Raw genomic sequence first — 19,625 nt, 5'->3', positions numbered from 1 at the left:
CTTTGTTTATCCTAACACCTTCTGTTGATTAAAGATCCTGTGTTTTAATTTACCAGCATCCAATTTAAGTAAGAAATTCTCAGTAGTTTCACTGTCCAGAGACAAAACATCCAGCCCCTCGATTGAAACTGTGTCAAGAGACTGTGTGCGAGAAAGAGGTGAGCTTGTCAGATTATGGGTAGCATCCACGTCCCTGAAATAAAAAAATAAAATAAAAAAAAAAACAGCAAGTATTATATTGTGTTAGAAAGACACATAATTGGAAATGAAAGTTGATCTATTAAAGATGCAAAAGATGAAAAATAAAAAAAAGGTGTGGAAATGCAGCAAAGATAATAACATGGAACAAGGAAAAAGGAGACTAATCCTCTAGTGCAAAGCGTAAAGAATTTGTGGACAATGTGGTAAGTTCAGGTGAAGTATCACACACTTATGTTTAGTGTCACCCAGAAGACGCTGCATTCTTTCTTTCCCAAGACTAAAATTCTCTTTAGTCAGACCCAGTGTGTTAAGCAAAGTGTCACGTGCAGAATCCTTCCCCAGAAACAGATCAACAGAAAGTTCCTTTGACTGTGTAGTATCTTGAGCTACCACCCTATTTGGACTGTCTTTTACTTGCACTTCAACTTTTTCTGCCTTGACAAGTTCACTGGGCTGAGTAGGTATTCCTGAGCCCACAAGAAACTCCTCCTGAGGTTCCTGTCCAAGGAGTGAAACCTCGTTTTTATTAACTGAGATTAACTTGTTCTTCTCCCTTTCACTTCCTGTGTCTCCATCTGTCAGTTCAAATCCAATAAGGCTGCTCCTCTCAGAGTCCTCTGGCTGCACTGAGGAGTGGGATGCAGGGAGCATAAGGGAAATAGTGACTACGGGAATCAGTAGACCAACACAGACTGCAGGAGGGCAGAGAGGAGGCATTTCTATGGCAAAGTGTAATGATGAATTTGCCAGATTTTGCAACCCTTCCAACAAGGCCTGGACCTGCTCCTGTAAACGTAGTAAAGTGAGGTAATGGTAGTGGTTCAGCTGCAATCGTACCATTTGATCCACATTGAACATAACCTGAAGTTGTCGTTCAGATATTAAAAGGCAGGCCCAGGCAGTAAATGGCATGGGGTGGAGAAGTATCTGGTGTCTGGGAACACCTCCCTCAAATCGCAATGACAAACCAGGACTATGTAAACTCCATAAAGATGTTGAGGGGGGCTCAGAGGAAGGATACACATGAGACAGAAAAGCAGGGTGCAAAGGTCCTGGAGGACAATGAAAAGCTTGGTGGGCAGCAAAGGACCGGAAGGTGTTTTGAAGGAGGTCAATGGTTGACCCAGGACCTTGCCGTGTGTTTGTTAGGGTAACGGAGGTAAGATGTGCACATATTGAAGAAGGGCGTTCAGGTGGGCTGTAAGAAGGAGGTGGCACAGGGAAACTTAGCTGTAAGACAAGAAAATAAAGTCAAATGAGAGAAAAAAAAAAAAGGACAAAAAACAATTGACAGAGAAGTAGAAGTAAGGCAAACCTTAAGGTTAAATCCATCCAGACGCACATCTCTGTGCTCTCCGGCTTCTTCATTCACAATAGAAGTCACAGCAGCAAACTGCTGAAGGTGATGTGATAGGTCTAACATAAAATAGTTCAGCCACAGAACAGACTGGGCAGCAATGTATAACAGTAGACCATGTAGCTGTATGTACAGAGCAGATGGAGGCACTGCAGAGAAAGAATAAATGAACAACAAGAACAGAGGGTATCCTGTATGCTAAACAAATAAAATAGCACAAAGTATAGTCATGAAAAAATAATTGCTAAAGCACCTGAAAGGCTGTCTCCTGGAAAACGATAATACTCGGTATATTGAAGGTGCACAGCAGAGCAAGCACCAGGAATATGACCACATGAAATAAGTGGCGGTTTTTGTGGGCTCTGTCCCGAGGAAGATACCTTTGAAAGGGTAAAAAAAAAAAAAAGCTATAAAGTTATAAACCAGTACAGGATGACAAACTAGTTCTTGTGGTTTTAGAATTCTACCTTCCTACCTGATGAATGTCCATATCATCTACTCTGATCAGTACAGAACGAAAGTAAAGGGAGGAAGACGATCCTGCATTTCCTGGGGAAAAATAACCACAGTTATTAAGTGCAAAGGAAGACACAGTGAATGCAAAAGAAGATGATGCAGGGAAATTAAAACACATGTAGCTGGTTCATATGTTGTGCATTTAAATTCCTTGACCACACATAGGGATGCATATGTAAGAATCAATTTACATTACATATTCCTTTTATACATATTTTTGTCAATCTCTTTTTATTCTTTTAATTTATTTTATTTATATAGCCTCTACATATTACCTTACTAAAATTACTTACAAATACACCCCCCTCCCCCTTATACACAAATATTTTTAGTCCTTACACTTGATGCTTTTATTCCTTTAATATATTTCTTACTACTGTCATCTTATGTACAGTACTGGACTTTTCCTTTTTTTTTTCCACATAGAGTACAGCTGTTATTTGTTTATCAATCCCCAGGGCCAGTCTCTGCAGCATCGTATAGGTTTTTTTAGGGAAAGACGGGCTCAGGATCTGTGTCTCCCTGTCCACCGGCACCGTTGCCTCTATAAAGCTTCAATCGTAATGCCCCCCCAGGAGGCCTGATGAAAGGAGCATGCATGCTCCGAACGCGTGTCAGCCAGGACACACCCACCGCTGCCACTCGAGTCGGAAGGTGACGACAACCCTCCTCCTCTCCTCCCAGAGCCTGGAGCCCCGGAGTCCACCGGCGTGGCTAGAACGAGGGAGGACCCAGGACCTCTGCCTACCACCAGGACTCAGTAACAAAGCGTGCCCTACACACTACAAATGCTTGTAGCACTGTGGATCATGTTAGAGTTTCTTATCCTAATAAATTGTTTCTTCGCCTTTATGCTGAGCTTAGATCAGCGCCGCTCTTTCTCCCCCTGTCGAAGATAACTAGGCCAGCCCTTTTTAACCAGGGTGCCTTAAGGTTTCTTCAGGGGTGCCTTGGCAAAATGCCTAAAAATTGACCAAGCATTGTATACAAACCAGCAGGTGGATCAAGCCTGCCTTTGAGTTACACAAATCCTTTCTAAACACTGGCATACTAACAACCAACGATATCAGTAAATAAGGAGGATGTCTGTCGACTCGTTAGCATCCTTGTTTTACCCTTCTTTGCCCCTCTCCCTCAGCACTGGGGTCACATTAGCTAACTGATGGAGAGAAATTAAGTGAGAAGGAAAACTTTGGAATACTAGTCAGTACCAGTGTGCAAAAGTTTATGTCCTTTAGAAGAATAAAATCACCTCTAGCGTTGGGTGGAGCATGTGGATGTTGCTGCATTGCGTAAAGCTATTCGAATAGTATTTTGTACATTTTGGAATGGGGTGCCTGGAGATTGTCTATAATTTTAAAGGGTGACTTTTAGATTGTTCATAATTTTAAAGGGTGCCTTGAGACTGTACATAATTTTAAAGGGTGCCTCCACTGTTGAGAATTACTGATCTAGGCAGACCTGAATGGAAATAGTTCATTGATAGTTTTTACCGATGGCCATGCAAACAGGAATCTAGTATCTAGCATTCTAAAAAAAACCTGTGTGCAGCCCCCCCAATACTCACCTGAGCTCCCTCTCGATCAAGCGATGCACACGAGAGCTGAGCTTCTCCCAAGCCTCTTATTTCTCATTGGCTGAGACAGCAGTGGGAGCCATTGGCTCCTGCTATTGTCAATCACAGGCAGTGAGCCAATGAGGAGAGAGGGGCAAGCAACGGGTCTGTTTGTCTTATGAAACACATAGAGAGGGTCTCAGGAGCGTGCACACCCCAGTGCCCCCAGAGCAGGCGGCTTGGTATTGGGGGCACTGGCTAAAGAAGAAGAGGAGCCAGGATCGTTGGCAGGGGACCAGAAAAGAGGAGAATCAGGGCTGCTCTGTGCAAAACCACTGCATAGAGCAGGTATGACATTTTATATATTTATTTTTTTGTGAACCTTTAATGTCACTTTATTTAGTAAAAAATAGAAGTAGCAAGACTAGTAAACTACAACAAGATTTGCAGAGGTAATTCTCAAACATGAAATGGTATGTAAACCCTAACAAATAATCTTTTTTTTTTTTTTTTGGTCTGCTATACAAGGACTGGTAAGCTGCAATATATTATATTATTGTCCTTCGATTTTGATACATTTTAAAATTACCATGTTTTGGAGATGACATTTTTCCTAGCACATTGTCATTACAGTCGTCTTTTGCTTGCCTCTCTTGGGCAAGTTCCTGCCTCCACTGCTCACAGGTACCCATTGCAGAGGAAAACCGATTCCAATGTGCACAGCTCTGACCTGCAAAAAAAAAAATTGGCATTTTTATTCTTATGGAAAAGCAAATATATCCTTTATACTCTTAAAGCACAAAAAGTCTTCAAGCTAAAGCAAAAGCAATTAAGGAAAACTGCTGGATGTCTCCCAAAATATAACCAGGCCAAGCCTTTTTTTACCTACCAAGTTTGCAGCTCAACCTTATATCACAGAGCATTGAGGATTACTTATATATCCCACAATATAAGATGCTAGTATTACACCCCTTGGTGGGTGCCATTATGTATAAGTAGTACCGACCTCTGAACATTTATTAAAATTGTGTGACTATACATTTTAAAATGAAATTAAACATTTTATGTATAACTACCATATCTGTAAGTTATTGTAGGTTTGTATTAATTAGTAGAAATCCCTAATTGTGTTATAATTCTCCTGAGGGGTGCAAGAAACACTGGCTGAGAAACTTTATAATAGAGTGTGTGTATAAATAAACAATGATTAGACAGAAGCCCCCCAAATATCCATAATATGCCTTTCATGGAGTTCATCAAGGGACACAGGTCCAACCACTCTGTGTGTATGATCTATTCCTAATACTGCTTTTCAAAAAAATAAATAAAAAATTAGGCATCATGGGAGTAGAAGTTATTTTTGACCAGCCAACTGCTTTTTGTTTGCCAGTGTCTGAATCCTCCTAAAGGCTGCATTATAATCAAATGTTTTTGAATTGTACTGTCCTTGTCCCCCTTGATGAACTAAAAAAAAGACTTTATAGTGAGTGCAAAAAATCTGGTTGTTTAGAGTGTAAGCAACTTATAAAAGATCTTTCATTTTCGGAAGCCGTTCTATGGAAATATAACCTGACCAGCATGAGTGCTTTTTTCTTAATCTTTCATTAAGAGGCACAGAAGCAATAGAATTTGGGAACATTGGGATATTCCAAAGCAGTCCAACACAGTAAGACCCCGTTCAGACAGGGGCGAGGCGACTTGCTGGGGCGACCTGTGAAGTGTCGGCGCGACATGCACGGACTTCATATCATTGCAAGTCGCCTCCAGGTCGCCCCAAAGTAGTACAGGACCCTTTTTCTAAGTCGGAGCGACTTGTGTCGCTCCTATTAGAACGGGTCCTGTGCTAATCAATGGCAGACGACCCACCGCGACTTGTCAGGCGACCAAGTTGCCTGACAAGTCGCGGTAGTGTGAATGGGGACTTACACATCATTAGCAGTTCAACAGAAAAAAAAAAAAACACTGGAACAAAACACTGGGGGTTCCTGTAGGTTAAGGAGCTGCATGTAGGACTTTATGTACAAAGCGTGCCACTGATGATGCCTAAACACTCATCTAATAAAACTTAGAGAGCGTTTGAACAGAAGACTAGGTGATGGCCCTGAAAATCTGGGACAGAGATGCACGATATCTATAAGTCCAGGAAGCACTCCCAAATCTGTTAGAGTACACTTTAACAGAACATTGTGCAATCTTAACTTTAAAACAGAACTTTACCCATAACAACTTGATAAAAAATAATATTCTTTAGTAATGAACATACATTCCACAAAATTAAGCTATCAATATGAGTATGTAGTGCAATTTGCCTCCAGCATTGCTCCTGTTTCTTCTTGCTGGAGGCTGCTATTTTGCTGAAGCCCAGAGCCCCTGAACAGCAGTAAATCATAAAGTGGAACCAAACCCATCGATTTAACGGTACTAAAAACAGTCACATTCCTGAAATGCTTGGATTGCTAACTGTCCCATTTGCTTGCGTTCTTACCAAACTGTCAAACCATCAAATGGCTGGTGTCATAACTGATCACATGTGCAGCATGGCAGTTGCAGATCAAAAAGAAGCAGCTTCCTTGGCTGTAAAGGATAGGAGGGTTTAATTCTGCTTTAAGGCTGTCAGCAGATTGGCATCTAAAAATTCGGCAGTGCCTAAAAATGGAGAGCAACTGAGCATGTGCAGAGCAGGGTGAGACAGTGTATTACTGGATTTTAAACAGTTTAGGCACTTATTCACTTTTCTGACTTAAAGGGCTCTAGCCCCCCACCAAAAAATAAATAAAAGTCAGCAGCTACAAATACTGTAGCTGCTGACTTTTAATATTGGGACACTTACCTGTCTAGGGATCCAACAATGTCGGCATCCCAGTCGATTTTTCAATCGGCTCTTGGGTGCTGCTGCTGCCATTTAAGGAAGGAAAACCAGCAGTGAACTTCCGGGGGTCACCCAGAAGTGGGGACGGGTACCGGTCAAAAATGGTACCCCCCCCCCAAAAGGTGACAAACACAACAGTCCCAGCTTGTCTATTAGATTTTGCACAAGTGGGGCAGCAGGGTGTAGATTGTATTTACTTTTTATTTTTGATTAATTGATTTAGTGTGGATTATCATTATTATTTTTCTCACCTTGGTTCTCACTGGGTGGTTTATTAGTTTATTATTTGAGTGGGATTTACACCTCTGTATGGCGTTTACCATTTACCACTGGTTTTTATTATTTATGATATGTTGATATTTAATTATCACTGATTCATTAAAATTTATAGATATCCATTTATTTGTTATTTATTAAGTGGTGTTTGCACCTATTGAAGAGGTTTACTATTTTGGTCATTATTTATTTCATTTGTTTTGATATCCTGATGTTGATTTACCACTAATTTAATCACTTACTGTGAGTACTGTGTTTTTTTGCAAATCAGTCACATTTTTGTATATTGTTTTTTTTATTTACAGTTGTATAAACAGCACAGCATAATGGTTTCATTTATTTCTGGTTCATGTGTTATAAATTACAGTAATTGATTCGCCTGCGTGTTTAGTGAATGCCACATTCACAGTTTTATATAAGTAAATATATGGAATTTACATCACTTGCCTATCTAATGATCCACAATTAACATGACCAACAAATAAGAAATCAGATACATAAACCTATGTAAAAAGTGCAATAATAGGCTTATGTCTAATATGAGGCATTTATTCATTTTATCCCACATGTAAACAGGCATTAAGATAGGGGATTGCTGTAAATTCAGTATATTTAATTTAAATATCTGTGGCTAATCCTAAAATCTCTACTTTATTACATAAAAATATGCAAGAGTAATTCTATAAAAATGTGAAAGTACATAGAAAAGCCAAGTTAAGCATGTAATGGAAAAAAAAAAAAAAGGAGATCTAAAAGGTAATCAGAGGTTGCCATCTATAATAACCCCAAATGTCCAAAATGCTAAACTTGACCACACACCTTCCATGTCACAAGCCGTCCTCTTGAACTTTTAATGTGATTGGTTTCTTACTGGCAAATAGGGAGGTTCAATGAGTAGAATGTGCAGGATCAAGCTAAGCTTTTATCTCTGGCTCTACTTATTGTTTTAATATGAAGTATCGCTTTAAACCACAGTCAGCAAACTCTAGAGCTCCACCTACTGGCTTAATATGGTAAACATGAAATATCCTTAAAGAGCTTCTTCAGACTGTTTGATGAAAAATTTAAATTCAATGATTGCCTAGGCAATCCAAGTGTAAGTAGGAGCGGGTACCTGAAAAACTAGGTACCTGCATCCCCAAAAAAATGGAACAAAAAGTTGTAGAGGGGAGGAGGACATAAAGCAGAACTTTCTTTTAAGAGTGAAGATCCACTTTAAAGTGGTTGTAAACGTCAGTCAGGATATCTGTAGTGTTTACTTCTACTTAGAGCTATCCCCAAAGTTCTAAGTGTCATTTCTCTCTGGTGCTTTGTTCCTCTGTTATCAGCATGAGTCACTTTTGACATGTTTTCCCGAAACTTGAGATACATTTGTGTTGGTGGAAGGAGCTTGTCCCACCATCTGACACGTTTCGTCACTTCCGGTGACATCTCCGAAGACGTCACCGGAAGTGACGAAACGCGTCAGATTGGAACGCACAGCGTGGTGACGTGTGCTAAGGGTGGAACGCAAGCCGGAAGTTCTCCCGCTGGCGTCCACACCAATTGGCTTGCGCCGCAAACACACGCTCACAGGCGGCCAAAATAGGGCTGCAATTTTGAGAGGACTGAACCCCGACTTTTTTTGCTCTATATTTCTTTTATGTTTGGAGTTGTTTTCATGTATTTTTTACCCTATTGGGAATAAAATCTTAAAGGATAATACACTATCTGGAGCTCCATTTTTTTATATACATCTTTGCCTGGCGAGGGGAGAGGAGACAGAGGGGGACCTTATCACTTCATCTGCCCTGAAGCAAGCCAAAGAGATCGCTTTAGCCTGGAAGGCTATACAAGTCTGATAGGTCATGGTGCTATAAGGCACACATGACCCACAACGTTTGGCGAGTGATTGAATCTTACCTTTGTTATAGGATTCACCATTGCGCTGAGCACCTGCACTTTTGTCAAGAAGTTTTGCACAGAGGAATCACCTTATTGCACATTTATTTGAAACTTTCACTGGGAACTTTCTGCACTAAGGACTCATCTTTAGATATATTGGATAATTTTGAGTTTGGCTATTTTATGCAATATTGTTTTATGGAATATCAATTTAACACTCTGCAAATTATTTGTTTATGAAGTTTTATATATTTATTAATTTAGAGCAAGCGCTATAGGTATCCTTTTGGACTACTTACCTACACATGACCTTTTACTATAGCAGCTGCTAAATAATTTACACTATATATATTTATTTTTTATTCACTGAAGTGCAATTACTATATTTATTGAAGTTCTATTTTATTCACTTTTTTAGAGCAAGCGCTATAGGTAGCCTTTTTTAGACTACTTACCTACACAAGAAACATAAAATGTTCACATTTTCAATCCACTGTTCTAAACATACTAAAGAAAATAAATACATGGATTTTTCATGTTCTCCCTGTGTCTGTGTGGGTTTCCTCGGGTACTCCAGTTTCCTCCCACACTCCAAAGACATGCTGGTAGCTTAATTTGTTCCTCTATGTATGTGTGTGCATGAATGTGAGTTAGGGACTTTAGACTGTCAGCTCCTTTAGGGCAGGGACTGATATGAATGTATAATATATATGTAAAGAACAGCGTAAACTCATGGTGCTAATGTAATAAATATACAGCTTAAACATTTCTTTTACAGGCCATTTTACAATACCCCTATGCTTATAATCCTGTACAAGGATTGACTATGCCAAATCCTGTATGTGGGGGAATAGGTATACATTAGTATTCATTTAAAAAACAATAATATTCCACCATGCAACATGTCTGTTGCCTTAGTGATATAACTAAAATCTGAAAATGATTGCCAAATGGCACTTGGGCTGTAAAAATGTTTACATTGTAATTTTACATTTATATATCTAGTTATGTGTCTTGCTTTACATTTATATATCTAGTTATGTGTCTTGCTTTTTAAAGTCGACCTTGATTTTAGAGCAAACTAGATTTTTATGGAACATATAGGGCATTTCTAGTGACAGCCTATTTTCCGTTCATACTGCAGTGCTCATCTTAACCTTTTCCTGCCCGCAGTCTGTTTATTCACATCTCAGCATGATACCTGGTGCCCAGAATAAACTAAAAAAAAAAAAATGGCCCCCTTCTTTGTGAGCCTGCTGACGCTCAATTCCAGCGGTCACTGACAGCCTTGGTTCCAACAGATGATTTGAAAACAATCAGAGTGGTCCCTATTTATGTGATTATGTCAGATCAAATATAGTGATCACATGCAGGCTGTGGGCTTCAATAATAAAAACAGAAGCCACCTTCAGGTTGCAGTATTCATCTGCGGTATTATCTATTTAATAGTGCAAATGTCAGATACAGTTGCATCAATAAAATAATACATTGAAAAAAAGATAGAAACAATAGAAAATGCTGAAAATAATGGTAAAAATAATTGACATGCTGATGCTGCAAAAATGTGGTTATTTACATCTAGGCATCCTGACCGCTGGTCATAAATTAGGTACATTAACGGTTTTACTCTTATTTTTTAAACGTTTGCTCCTTTTTATTTTTACTTTTACATGTATGTCTGAAAGATTACATACTCAAAAATGACAGTATGGAATGTTTATGTAAAAGAGCATGTCATGCTTCCCTCTTCTGACCAGCTTTATTGAGATGCTGATTTCATTTTCCAGCAGGACTTGGTACCTGCCCACACTGCCAAAAGTGCCAATACCTGGTTTAATGATCATGGTATCACTGTGCTTGACTGTGGAGTATTGTCAAGAGGAAGATGAGACACCAGACCCAACAGGCACGAGTAGAGTAGAGCTGATCGGCGGCTCTCCTGACGGGGGGGGGGGGGGTCTGTGCTGGTAACCAGAGCATTGATTACCAGTGCAGACCCATGGGGGATGCCACTAGAGCCACGAGGGATTGCCCACCCATGGCCACCAGGGATGCCCACCCATGCCACCAGGGATGCCAATCAGTGCTCAGGGAGCCTGCCAGTGCCCTCCTCATCAGTGCTGCTCATCATTGCCATCTATCAGTGCTGCCCACCAGTGCCCATCATTGCCATCTATCAGTGCCCATCACAGCCGCCTATCAGTGCCCCATCATTAGCGCCACCCCATCAGTGCCTTTCAGTGCTCATCAGTCCAGGTAAAAACATTTATTTACTAAATTTTATAACAAAAAACTTTTTTTTTTTTTTTTTTTAAATCAAACTTTTTTTTTTTTATTTGTTTAGCAAAAAAAAAACCTTGCGGTGATCAAATACCACCAAAAGAAAGCTCTATTTGTGGGGAAAAATGACATAAATTTGGTTTAGTTACAGTGTTTCATGACCGCGCAATTGTCATTCAAATTGCAACAGAGCTATAAGCTGAAAATTGGCCTGGGCAGGAAGGGGGTCAAAGTGCCCTGTATTGAAGTGGTTAAAATCCTTTTTTTTTTTTTTTTATTGGCCTTGTGTAATATTCTAGTTTTCTGAGATACTACATTTTGTTTTTTTTTTCATCTCTTAAAGGGCAAAATTACTTCTTTTTTGTTTGCTTTTAAGACCTCAGATCTCACAATAAAGAGGCCCTGTCATGCTTATTTCTATTACAAGGGATGTTTGCATTCCTTGTAAAAGGGTTAAAAATCGATCACAATTTTTTTTTTAAAAAAAGGAACAATGTGAAAATAAAAAGTAAAATAAATTAAGAAAAAAAAAAAAAAAATTTAAAAAGTGCCCTGTCCCTTCAAGCTCATGCGCAGAAGCGAACGCATATGCAAGTTGTGCACACATATGTAAACTGTATTCAAACCACACGTGAAGTATCGCCACAATTGTTAGAGTGAGAGCACGGAATCTAGCACTAGACCTCCTCTGTAACTCTAAACTGGTAACCTGTGAAACGTTTAAAGCGACGCCTATGGAGATTTTTAGGAACCACAGTTTGTCGCCATTACACGAGTGTGCGCAATTTTAAAACATGACATGTTAGGTATCTATTTACTCGGGGTAACATCATCTTTCCCATTATACAAAAAGAAATAGGGCTCACTTTACTGTTTTTTTTTTTTTATTATTGTATTTTTTACTAAAAAGATGCCTTTGTAAGACAGCTGCGCAAATACGGTGTGACATAAAATATTGCAACAATCTCCATTTTATCATTTTATTTTCTAGGGTCTCTGCTAAAAAAAAAAATATATATATATATATATATATATATATAATGTTTAGGGGTAAGTAATTTTCTAGCAAAAAAAAAAAACTGACTTTAACTTGTAAACAACAAATGTCAGAAATAGGCCTGGTCCTTAACTGGTTAAGTGCAAGTCTTAACCACTTAAGCCCCGGAAGATTTTACCCCCATTCCGACCAGGGGTTTCTTTGCGATTCGGCACTGCGTGACTTTAACGGACAATTGCGCTGTTGTGCGATGCTGTACCTAAACAAATTTGACGTCCTTTTTTTCCCACAAACAGAGCTTTCTTTTGGTGGTATTTGATCACCTGTGCGATTTTTTGATCATGCGCTATAAACAAAAAAAGGAGCGTCAATTTTGCAAAAATAACAATATTTTTCACATTTTTTTATATGAAATTCCCCCCCAAAAAAATGTAAAAATCAAATTTTTTTAACATTTTCGGCCAATTTGCTTTATGCTACATATGTTTGGTAAAAAAAAAAAAAAAAAAATCGCAAAAAGCGTATTTTGATTGGTTTGCACAAAAGTTATCGCGTTTACTAACAAAGGGAAAGATTTTTGTTGTTTTTTTTAAACGCGTAATGGCGGTGATCTGCGATCTGAGAGGGAGGGGTTATGTGTGTCCCTAGGGGCGTGATTCTAACTGTGATTGGCTGTGGCTTGAGCTGTAGGAACAGTGATCAATGGTCCTACATAGTAGAACCGTATGATAACTATTTCTACACAGGGGAGAATGACAGGCGGCTTGTTTACATCAGCCGCCAGCCTTTCTCCCTCTCCACCGTCGATCGCCGAGTGACCGGCGGACATCGGGTCCGCTGGTCACACGCGCGCGGGGGGGGGGGGGGGTCCGTGACCACGCGGGGGCGCACATTCGCTCCCTAGACCCTTACAGGCTAGCCTCTGCCTGTGAGGGACTGACCGCCGCAGTAAATAGTCGTGCGGCGGTCGGCAATCGGTTAAGGTGTGTGTTTAGCTAAATGAAATTTATTTTGTTGACTTTTGAGGACAGTGGGGAATGGTTTAAACCCTGTTTTCTGCTGTCTGTCACACTTGGGAGATTTACTTCAGGGGATGAAGCAGCAAATTAGAGGAAATATCTCCATAGTAAAACAACTTACAATCTTATCTCACCACACGTGACAATCTGACTGTACAATTCCGGTTAGATCTACCAACAAAGATGTAGTCCAAGAGCCTGCCTGGTTGTATACAAATTGATTGAATAGTTTAGGTATGTCCTCATTAAATTTTTTTAGTAGATCTAAAGATGATTGTACAGAGTTGAGATTGTATGGTCAGATTGCAATGTGTATGGTGGCCCTTTGTTGTCACCGGGACCAAAGTCCCTAGAGCAAGAGAGAAGAATGAATCTTCTGATGAGGAAAACTCTAACACTTGATTTTCCCTAACTTTGGGTAACCATAGAAGGGTGAATCTCCCTAGCTAGGTCACAGAAGGCAATAAAAACGTAAGAGGGTTTAACCACCTTTTCCAACTCAATTTAAAACTAAATTTAAAAAAAGTTTTGCTTACAGATTCACTTTAAATGTTATGTTTAGTGGCTTCTTAATATTCAACCTATCTTGAGAAGTTACTCATTAATACTGTATAACACTGTGACACGGTCACAATGGCCAGTTTGACCTTGTGTAGGTTTACTTTCTTGCACACCACTGGTTTCTACTTATTTGTCTTTTCTCAGTCAATATTAATGTTACTGTGCTGCATTGTATAGAACAAGGTGAAATAATTTGAAACAAAGACTAAAGTTCACACAAACTATTCCTTTAAATGTCCCTCTCTGGTATAAAATCTCCCCTCTACTACTCACCCCTCTCTAACTAATCACTATATTAAAAACAAAAAAACACACCACCATATGTAAAAGTCATTTTTACTTACCTTTAGCCACAGCCACGTGACATTCTGGCCCCAAATCTTCTCTGGTTTAGGTCCTTTTTCAAGTGTCCATGTGAGTGCCCTGCTGATCCGAACACTTCCTATTGGATGGCATGTGGCAGGACCTCACAGATTTGAGGAAAAGGCCAACATCAGCAGTAGGGAGTGGAGGAGACTGGCAGTCTCAGCATCACAGGTCAGGATCAGCAGTCTCCCCACCCAGAAACAGTAGTGGTGTGGGACCTGGATGGGGGATTTAGGGGAGTATATCTAGCCTAACAAGGTAAGAGCAGAAAAAAGACTAATAGAATTGGTTAAATGTGGGTGGAAGGGAGGGCTGGAAAATATATTAGTTTTGCCTAGAATGGAGCTTTAAATACATTATGAGCCGGATTTACACAAATATGCTTTTTACTTAGCAAGGTGAATGTTCAGATTGAAAAACTGGATTTTTGTAAGAAACTTATCGTAAAATCCTTTTCTCTGAAGTTCATCAACAGACGCATCTCCATCTTCATTACTAGTAAGGATGTCCCAAAGCAGTATATTTACGAGGGGTGGGAAGACAACGCAAAACAGTATATTTATGAGGGGTGGGAAGACAACGCAAGAAATGAATGCAAGTCCCCCAAAGGCTAAACTTAGCCAATCAAGTAACATGGAGCTCAACCAGGAACAACCGCAGCTCTCCCAGAACAAAAATACACCCTCATAGAGAAACTAAAAAAGAGTTCTCTTTCAAACTGCAGCCTGCAAAGCCTTGCAGACAAAAGAAGCATCCACGGATGCCAACACGTCTACTTTGTAGAATTTTGTAAACATATGCACAGACGACCAAGTTGCCACCTTGCACACTTGCAGCACCAACACCTGGTGGCGAAAAGCCTAAAAGGCACTTAGCGCTTTCGTAGAATGTGCCTTTACTGGGAAAGGAGGAACCTGACCCTTCAGTGAATAAGTTTGTACCACTGTCTGCCTGATCCACCTGGAAATGGTCGCAGCAGACGCAGCCGATCCTTTACGAGGTCCATGAGAAAGGACAAAAAAAGCGTCTGACTTTCGAAAAGATTTGGTTGCCTCCAAATAAACCTTGATCGCCCAAACCACATCCAAAGAATGCAAAGCATATTCCTTAGGATGCATGGGCTTAGGACAGAGTGAAGGCAACACAATGTCTTCATTCAAATGAAAATCAGAAACCACCTTAGGGAATAATGACTGATTAGGACGAAGTACCACTTTAGGTCTGTGTACCACCAGATAAGGGGAGCAGCAGGACAACGCCACCATGCAGATACTCTGCGAGCAGAAGTGATAGTCACCAAGAAGGTAACCTTAGACAACAAAGGCAGAGAAATCTCCCAATTTTTTTCTAAAGGAGACGTTTGAAGAACGGATAACTCCAGATTGAGATCCACACAGAGCCAGCGGAGATCGTTTCGGAATAGCCATATGGGGCACTCCCTGGATGAAAGCACAAATCAATGCATTCGTAGCTAATGGGTGTTGAAAATATATAGCCAAAGCCAAGACTTAGCCTTTGATTGTGCCCAAAGTCAACCGCTGCAACTCCTTTCAGCAGAAAGGCCAAAATCCTAGCTATAAAAAACAAGCGAGGATGCACTTTCAGTGATTCACACCATGAGATGTATGACTTCCACGTACAATGATAAATCTTCCTGGAAGTCGACTTCCTAGCCTTCAAGAGCGTAGGAATCACAGAGTCAGAAAGACCCCTATTCCTCAACACCTGGCTTTCAACAGCCATGCCATTAAAGCCAGAGACTGTAAAGCAGGATGGAAGATTGGGCCTTGAGACAGCAGATCTTCCCTGAGAGGAATTCTCCAAGGAATATCGGCGAGCAGCCTTATTAGGTCCACGTACCAAGACCAGAAAGACCACTCTGGAGCAACCAGAATGACCGGAATGCATTCCGCCTCTATCCTGCCTAGAAGCCGTGGCAGAAGTTTAAATGGGGGAAATGCATATATAGCCGATTCTGACCCCAAGGAGCCACCAGTGCATCTGTGGCGTCAGCCAGAGGATCTCAAGACCTGGCTACGAACCTCTGAACCTTCTTGTTGAGGCGAGAAGCAAACAGATCGACCTTAGGAGTCCCCACACCGAACACACAGGAGATGAACACCTTCGGGTGCAGGGACCCACCTGTTTGAGAGGGCTGGAACAAAACTTTTTGCCCCGGCAAGGAACTCGGCTACTTCCTTGGCTGCCAATACACTCTTGGTGCCCCCCTGGTGATTGATGTAAGCCACAGCCGTGGCATTGTCTGATTGAATCCGAACCAGACAATCTTGCAGACGAGTCGTCCAATGACGCAGACATAGCTTTTATGCTCTGAGCTCCAAAAATATATCGGAAGTGTTGACCCTTCCATCGTCTGGGTACCCTGGGCACAGCACTTTCCCAGCACCCCCCCCCTTCCCCCAGCCTGGCATCCGTGGGGACTACTGTCCTAAACAACAGAAGGAAGGAGGACTTGCCCTGGCACAGAGCTGAAGACTGAATTCACCACAACAGAGCAAACTTTGTGTTGTGGCTCAACTGAATCATAGAATCCAAGGACTTTGGATCCTTGTTTCACTTGACCAGAATCTCCCTTTGCAACGGTCTTGTGTGGAACTGAGCAAAGGGGACCGCCTCAAAGGGGGAGACCATCAGACCCCAAGGCTCACATGCAAACTCACAGAGAGGACAGATTGTTGTCCAGCAACAACCGAATTGCCACCTGCAACTTTTGTAGCTTATATAAATAAATCACAAGTGCCACACAATTAAAGTGCTTCCGGTGTATAAATAAATAAATGCATTTTTATGTGCTAATCTTCAATTAACCATATAAGTATATAAAAGTGCTGGATTATAAGGTGTTAAAAAATCAGGCAAAAATTGTGACCAAAATAGTGAAATATAAATATATAAAATTACAAAAGTCATATAGAATTTCAAATATTTCATATAATTAGGTAAACAACATACACTCATAAAAAGTGACAATAGTGCTGTGAACGATCACCTCCGTGATTGAATAAATAATCCACTTAAAAGTGAAAAGAGTGATCAAATAAACAGCCCACTTTCAAAGTGAAAAAGTGTATCAGAGCAAATCCTCCGTGGTGAGTCACACCTTCACTTCAAGCACCCTGTGTGAATGGGTCCTCACCTCCGCTCCAGTGACCAAGCAATTAAGCCTGGTCTAATATGCAGTATACCCTTTCCAGGTCACCTCTCTTGGATAAAAGTTGTTCAATCGATCCCCCCAGATGAGGATCCTACTTTGGATGGATTCCCCTTTAATCGATCGGTTTGCCAAAGAAAAAAAAGAAAAATCTCCAATAGTGCTTACATCTTTTGAAAATCAAATTTATTAAAAATCAAGGTGCTACAGTGCACCAAACTTTAAAAGCCTTCCACAGTATAAACGATTTGTGATGACAATGGGATCTGAATGATCAGCCTTTCTGTTTGCTGCCTCTCTCCTCTGAATGTGCGCAGATACCATCCTAGCTTCCCGGACAACAGTGAGCATGCTTTCCAGGGTGGGATGTGTAGTAAAGTCTGCAGGCAGTGGAAGGGTGATCCAAGGCCAGCTTTTAGCCGTGCAACCAGAATCCTCCAACTCCATGGCCACCCAACTCTTAGTCTCAGCATGACAATGCAAATCAACCAGCCTGGTGAGATGGGCAGCTCTATAGTAGGTCTTGATGTATGGCAGGCTGACCACCCCCCCCCCCCTCCCCAAGCTTTGGAAGGCAAAGCAGCTGGAGTTGTTTGCGTGGTCTCCGATGAGACCAGAGAAATTCCCAAAACGCAGCGTTGATACGCTGGAAGGAGGAGGAAGGAAGGCGAATGGGTAAGGCCTGTAGCAGATACAGGATTTTGGGCAGAATGGTCATCTTCAGGGCGCTGCACCATCCAAACCAAGTGAGGGTAAGTAAGTGCCAGCGGGCCAAGTCGCCACGAATCCGTTGGGAGTAGTGGGTCAAAGTTAGAGCTGTAAAGATTGGCGGGTCGGCAGTGATATTTACCCCCAGGTAACGGATGGAGTCCAAAGCCAACTTGACTGAGCAGAGCGGACGCAGTCGATCCAGGGTGGCACCGTCCATTGCGAAAGTAAAGGCCCGAGACTTGGGAGAGGTTAATCTGAAAGTATGAAAGAGAGCTGTAGGCCTGGAGGGCTCGCAACAAGTGAGGAAGGGAGGACAGAGGATCCGAAAATAAAAAAAGCAGGTCGTCTGTGAAAGCTGCGACCTTATGAACTCCAGAGGGCTTCCGATAGCCCGTAATCTCCAGATCCTCCCACACCACACAAAGGAAAGGCTCCAGTGAAAGCACAAAGACCAAAGGCGAGAGCGGGCAACCCTAGCGGGTGCCATTAGAAATCCCGGAAAAAAATCAGAACGCCAGTCTTTGACCTTAACGGCTGCAGAGGGGTTGGAGTGGAGGGAAAGGATCCAAGCCAACATCGAGGGACCCAGCCCAATATGGGACAGTGTGGCCCGGATAAACTGCCAATTGACTCTATCAAATGCCTTCTCCGCATCCGTAGACAGCAGGAGAAGGGGGTGTCGAGTGGATCTGGACGAATGGATCGTGTTATCCCGATGTTTCCTAAGTGGGATGAAACCAGCCTGATCCCTATGAATTAAACTCGGGATGTGAGGGAGCAACCTATTGGGCAAAATTTTCACAAACAATTTTAGGTCGGTATTCAGTAAGGTAATGGGACGATAGCTCCCGCATTGAGTTAGATCCTTAGCCTCATTGGGGATCAAGGAGATAATTTATTTATTTATTTGCATTTATTTATTTATACACTGGAAGCACTTTAATTGCGCGGCACTAGCAATTTTATTTATTTAACCCACACCTATGAGAGAGTGCTGTGCTCGCTGCAGTTAAAAATAGTGCTTAAACCTGTTTGCTCGCAGGATTATTTATTTAAACCTTTGTAGCTTTTCCGGGGGGGAAGGAAAAACCTTCGCCAAGGCTGAATCCACAGTCAAGCCCAGATACTACAGTCTCAGGAAAGGAGTCAGCGCGGATTTCATGAGATTCATGTTGACAGTGATCTCCAGATCCCCCCAACAAGGCTGAGTGAGAGTCCACTCAACAGGAAATCATCCAGGTACCCTAGTACCACAATCCCCCACTGGCATAACAATGCCAATACTGGAGCTAGAACCTTGGTAAACACTCTGGGAGCGGAGGCGAGACGAAAGGGTAACGCCACAAATAGATAAAGTTCCTCTGCTACTGCAAAACGAAGAAACCACCGGAGTCCAGCATAAATAGGGATGTGTAGATATGCGTCCTTGATATCTGTGGAGGCTAAAAACTCTCCCTGATGAAGAGACGCCACTACTGTGCGGATAGAAGCCATCCGAAACCTCTGTACTTGCCCGAAGCGATTCATAACCTTGAGATCCAGAATGGGACACACCTTGCTCTCCTGTCTGGGCACTGTGAATAGGTTTGAATAAGACCCTTGAAACCATTCCTGAAATGGAACCAGTACAATCAATCCTTGCAATAGCAAATCTTGTACCGCCCCACGTAGGTCCCGTAGGCGGACTGGGGATAATTGTAGACTGGACGGGAAGAACCTGTCCAACAGACGAGACCAGAATTAGATCTTGTACCCTGATCGAATCAGTTTGTGAACCCACTTGTCCTGAATCAAGGAAGTCCAGGGCTCCTGAAAGAAACAAAGACATCCCCCCCCCCACCCCAGAACCGGGTGAGGGTGC

General features: G+C 41.6%; 1 protein-coding gene across 2 annotated transcripts in view; it reads right to left on the bottom strand.

Moving 5' to 3' along the window:
• The window catches only part of BLTP3A (bridge-like lipid transfer protein family member 3A), a 211,009-nt gene that overhangs the window by 60,911 nt on the left and 130,473 nt on the right, over positions 1-19,625 (bottom strand). For both annotated transcript variants that reach the window (XM_082247047.1, XM_082247048.1), the window contains 6 exons: positions 4,219-4,359; positions 2,034-2,107; positions 1,812-1,938; positions 1,517-1,707; positions 431-1,431; positions 54-193 (listed from right to left, as the gene is read on the bottom strand). In XM_082247047.1, coding sequence (XP_082103173.1) covers positions 54-193; positions 431-1,431; positions 1,517-1,707; positions 1,812-1,938; positions 2,034-2,107; positions 4,219-4,359 — 1,674 coding nt within the window. The remainder of the gene's footprint in view (positions 1-53; positions 194-430; positions 1,432-1,516; positions 1,708-1,811; positions 1,939-2,033; positions 2,108-4,218; positions 4,360-19,625) is intronic.

This window comes from Pelophylax lessonae (assembly GCF_965119305.1).
Source record: "Pelophylax lessonae genome assembly, chromosome: 2".
NCBI lineage: Eukaryota > Metazoa > Chordata > Amphibia > Anura > Ranidae > Pelophylax > Pelophylax lessonae.
This window is presented reverse-complemented; position numbering and strand designations above follow the sequence as displayed.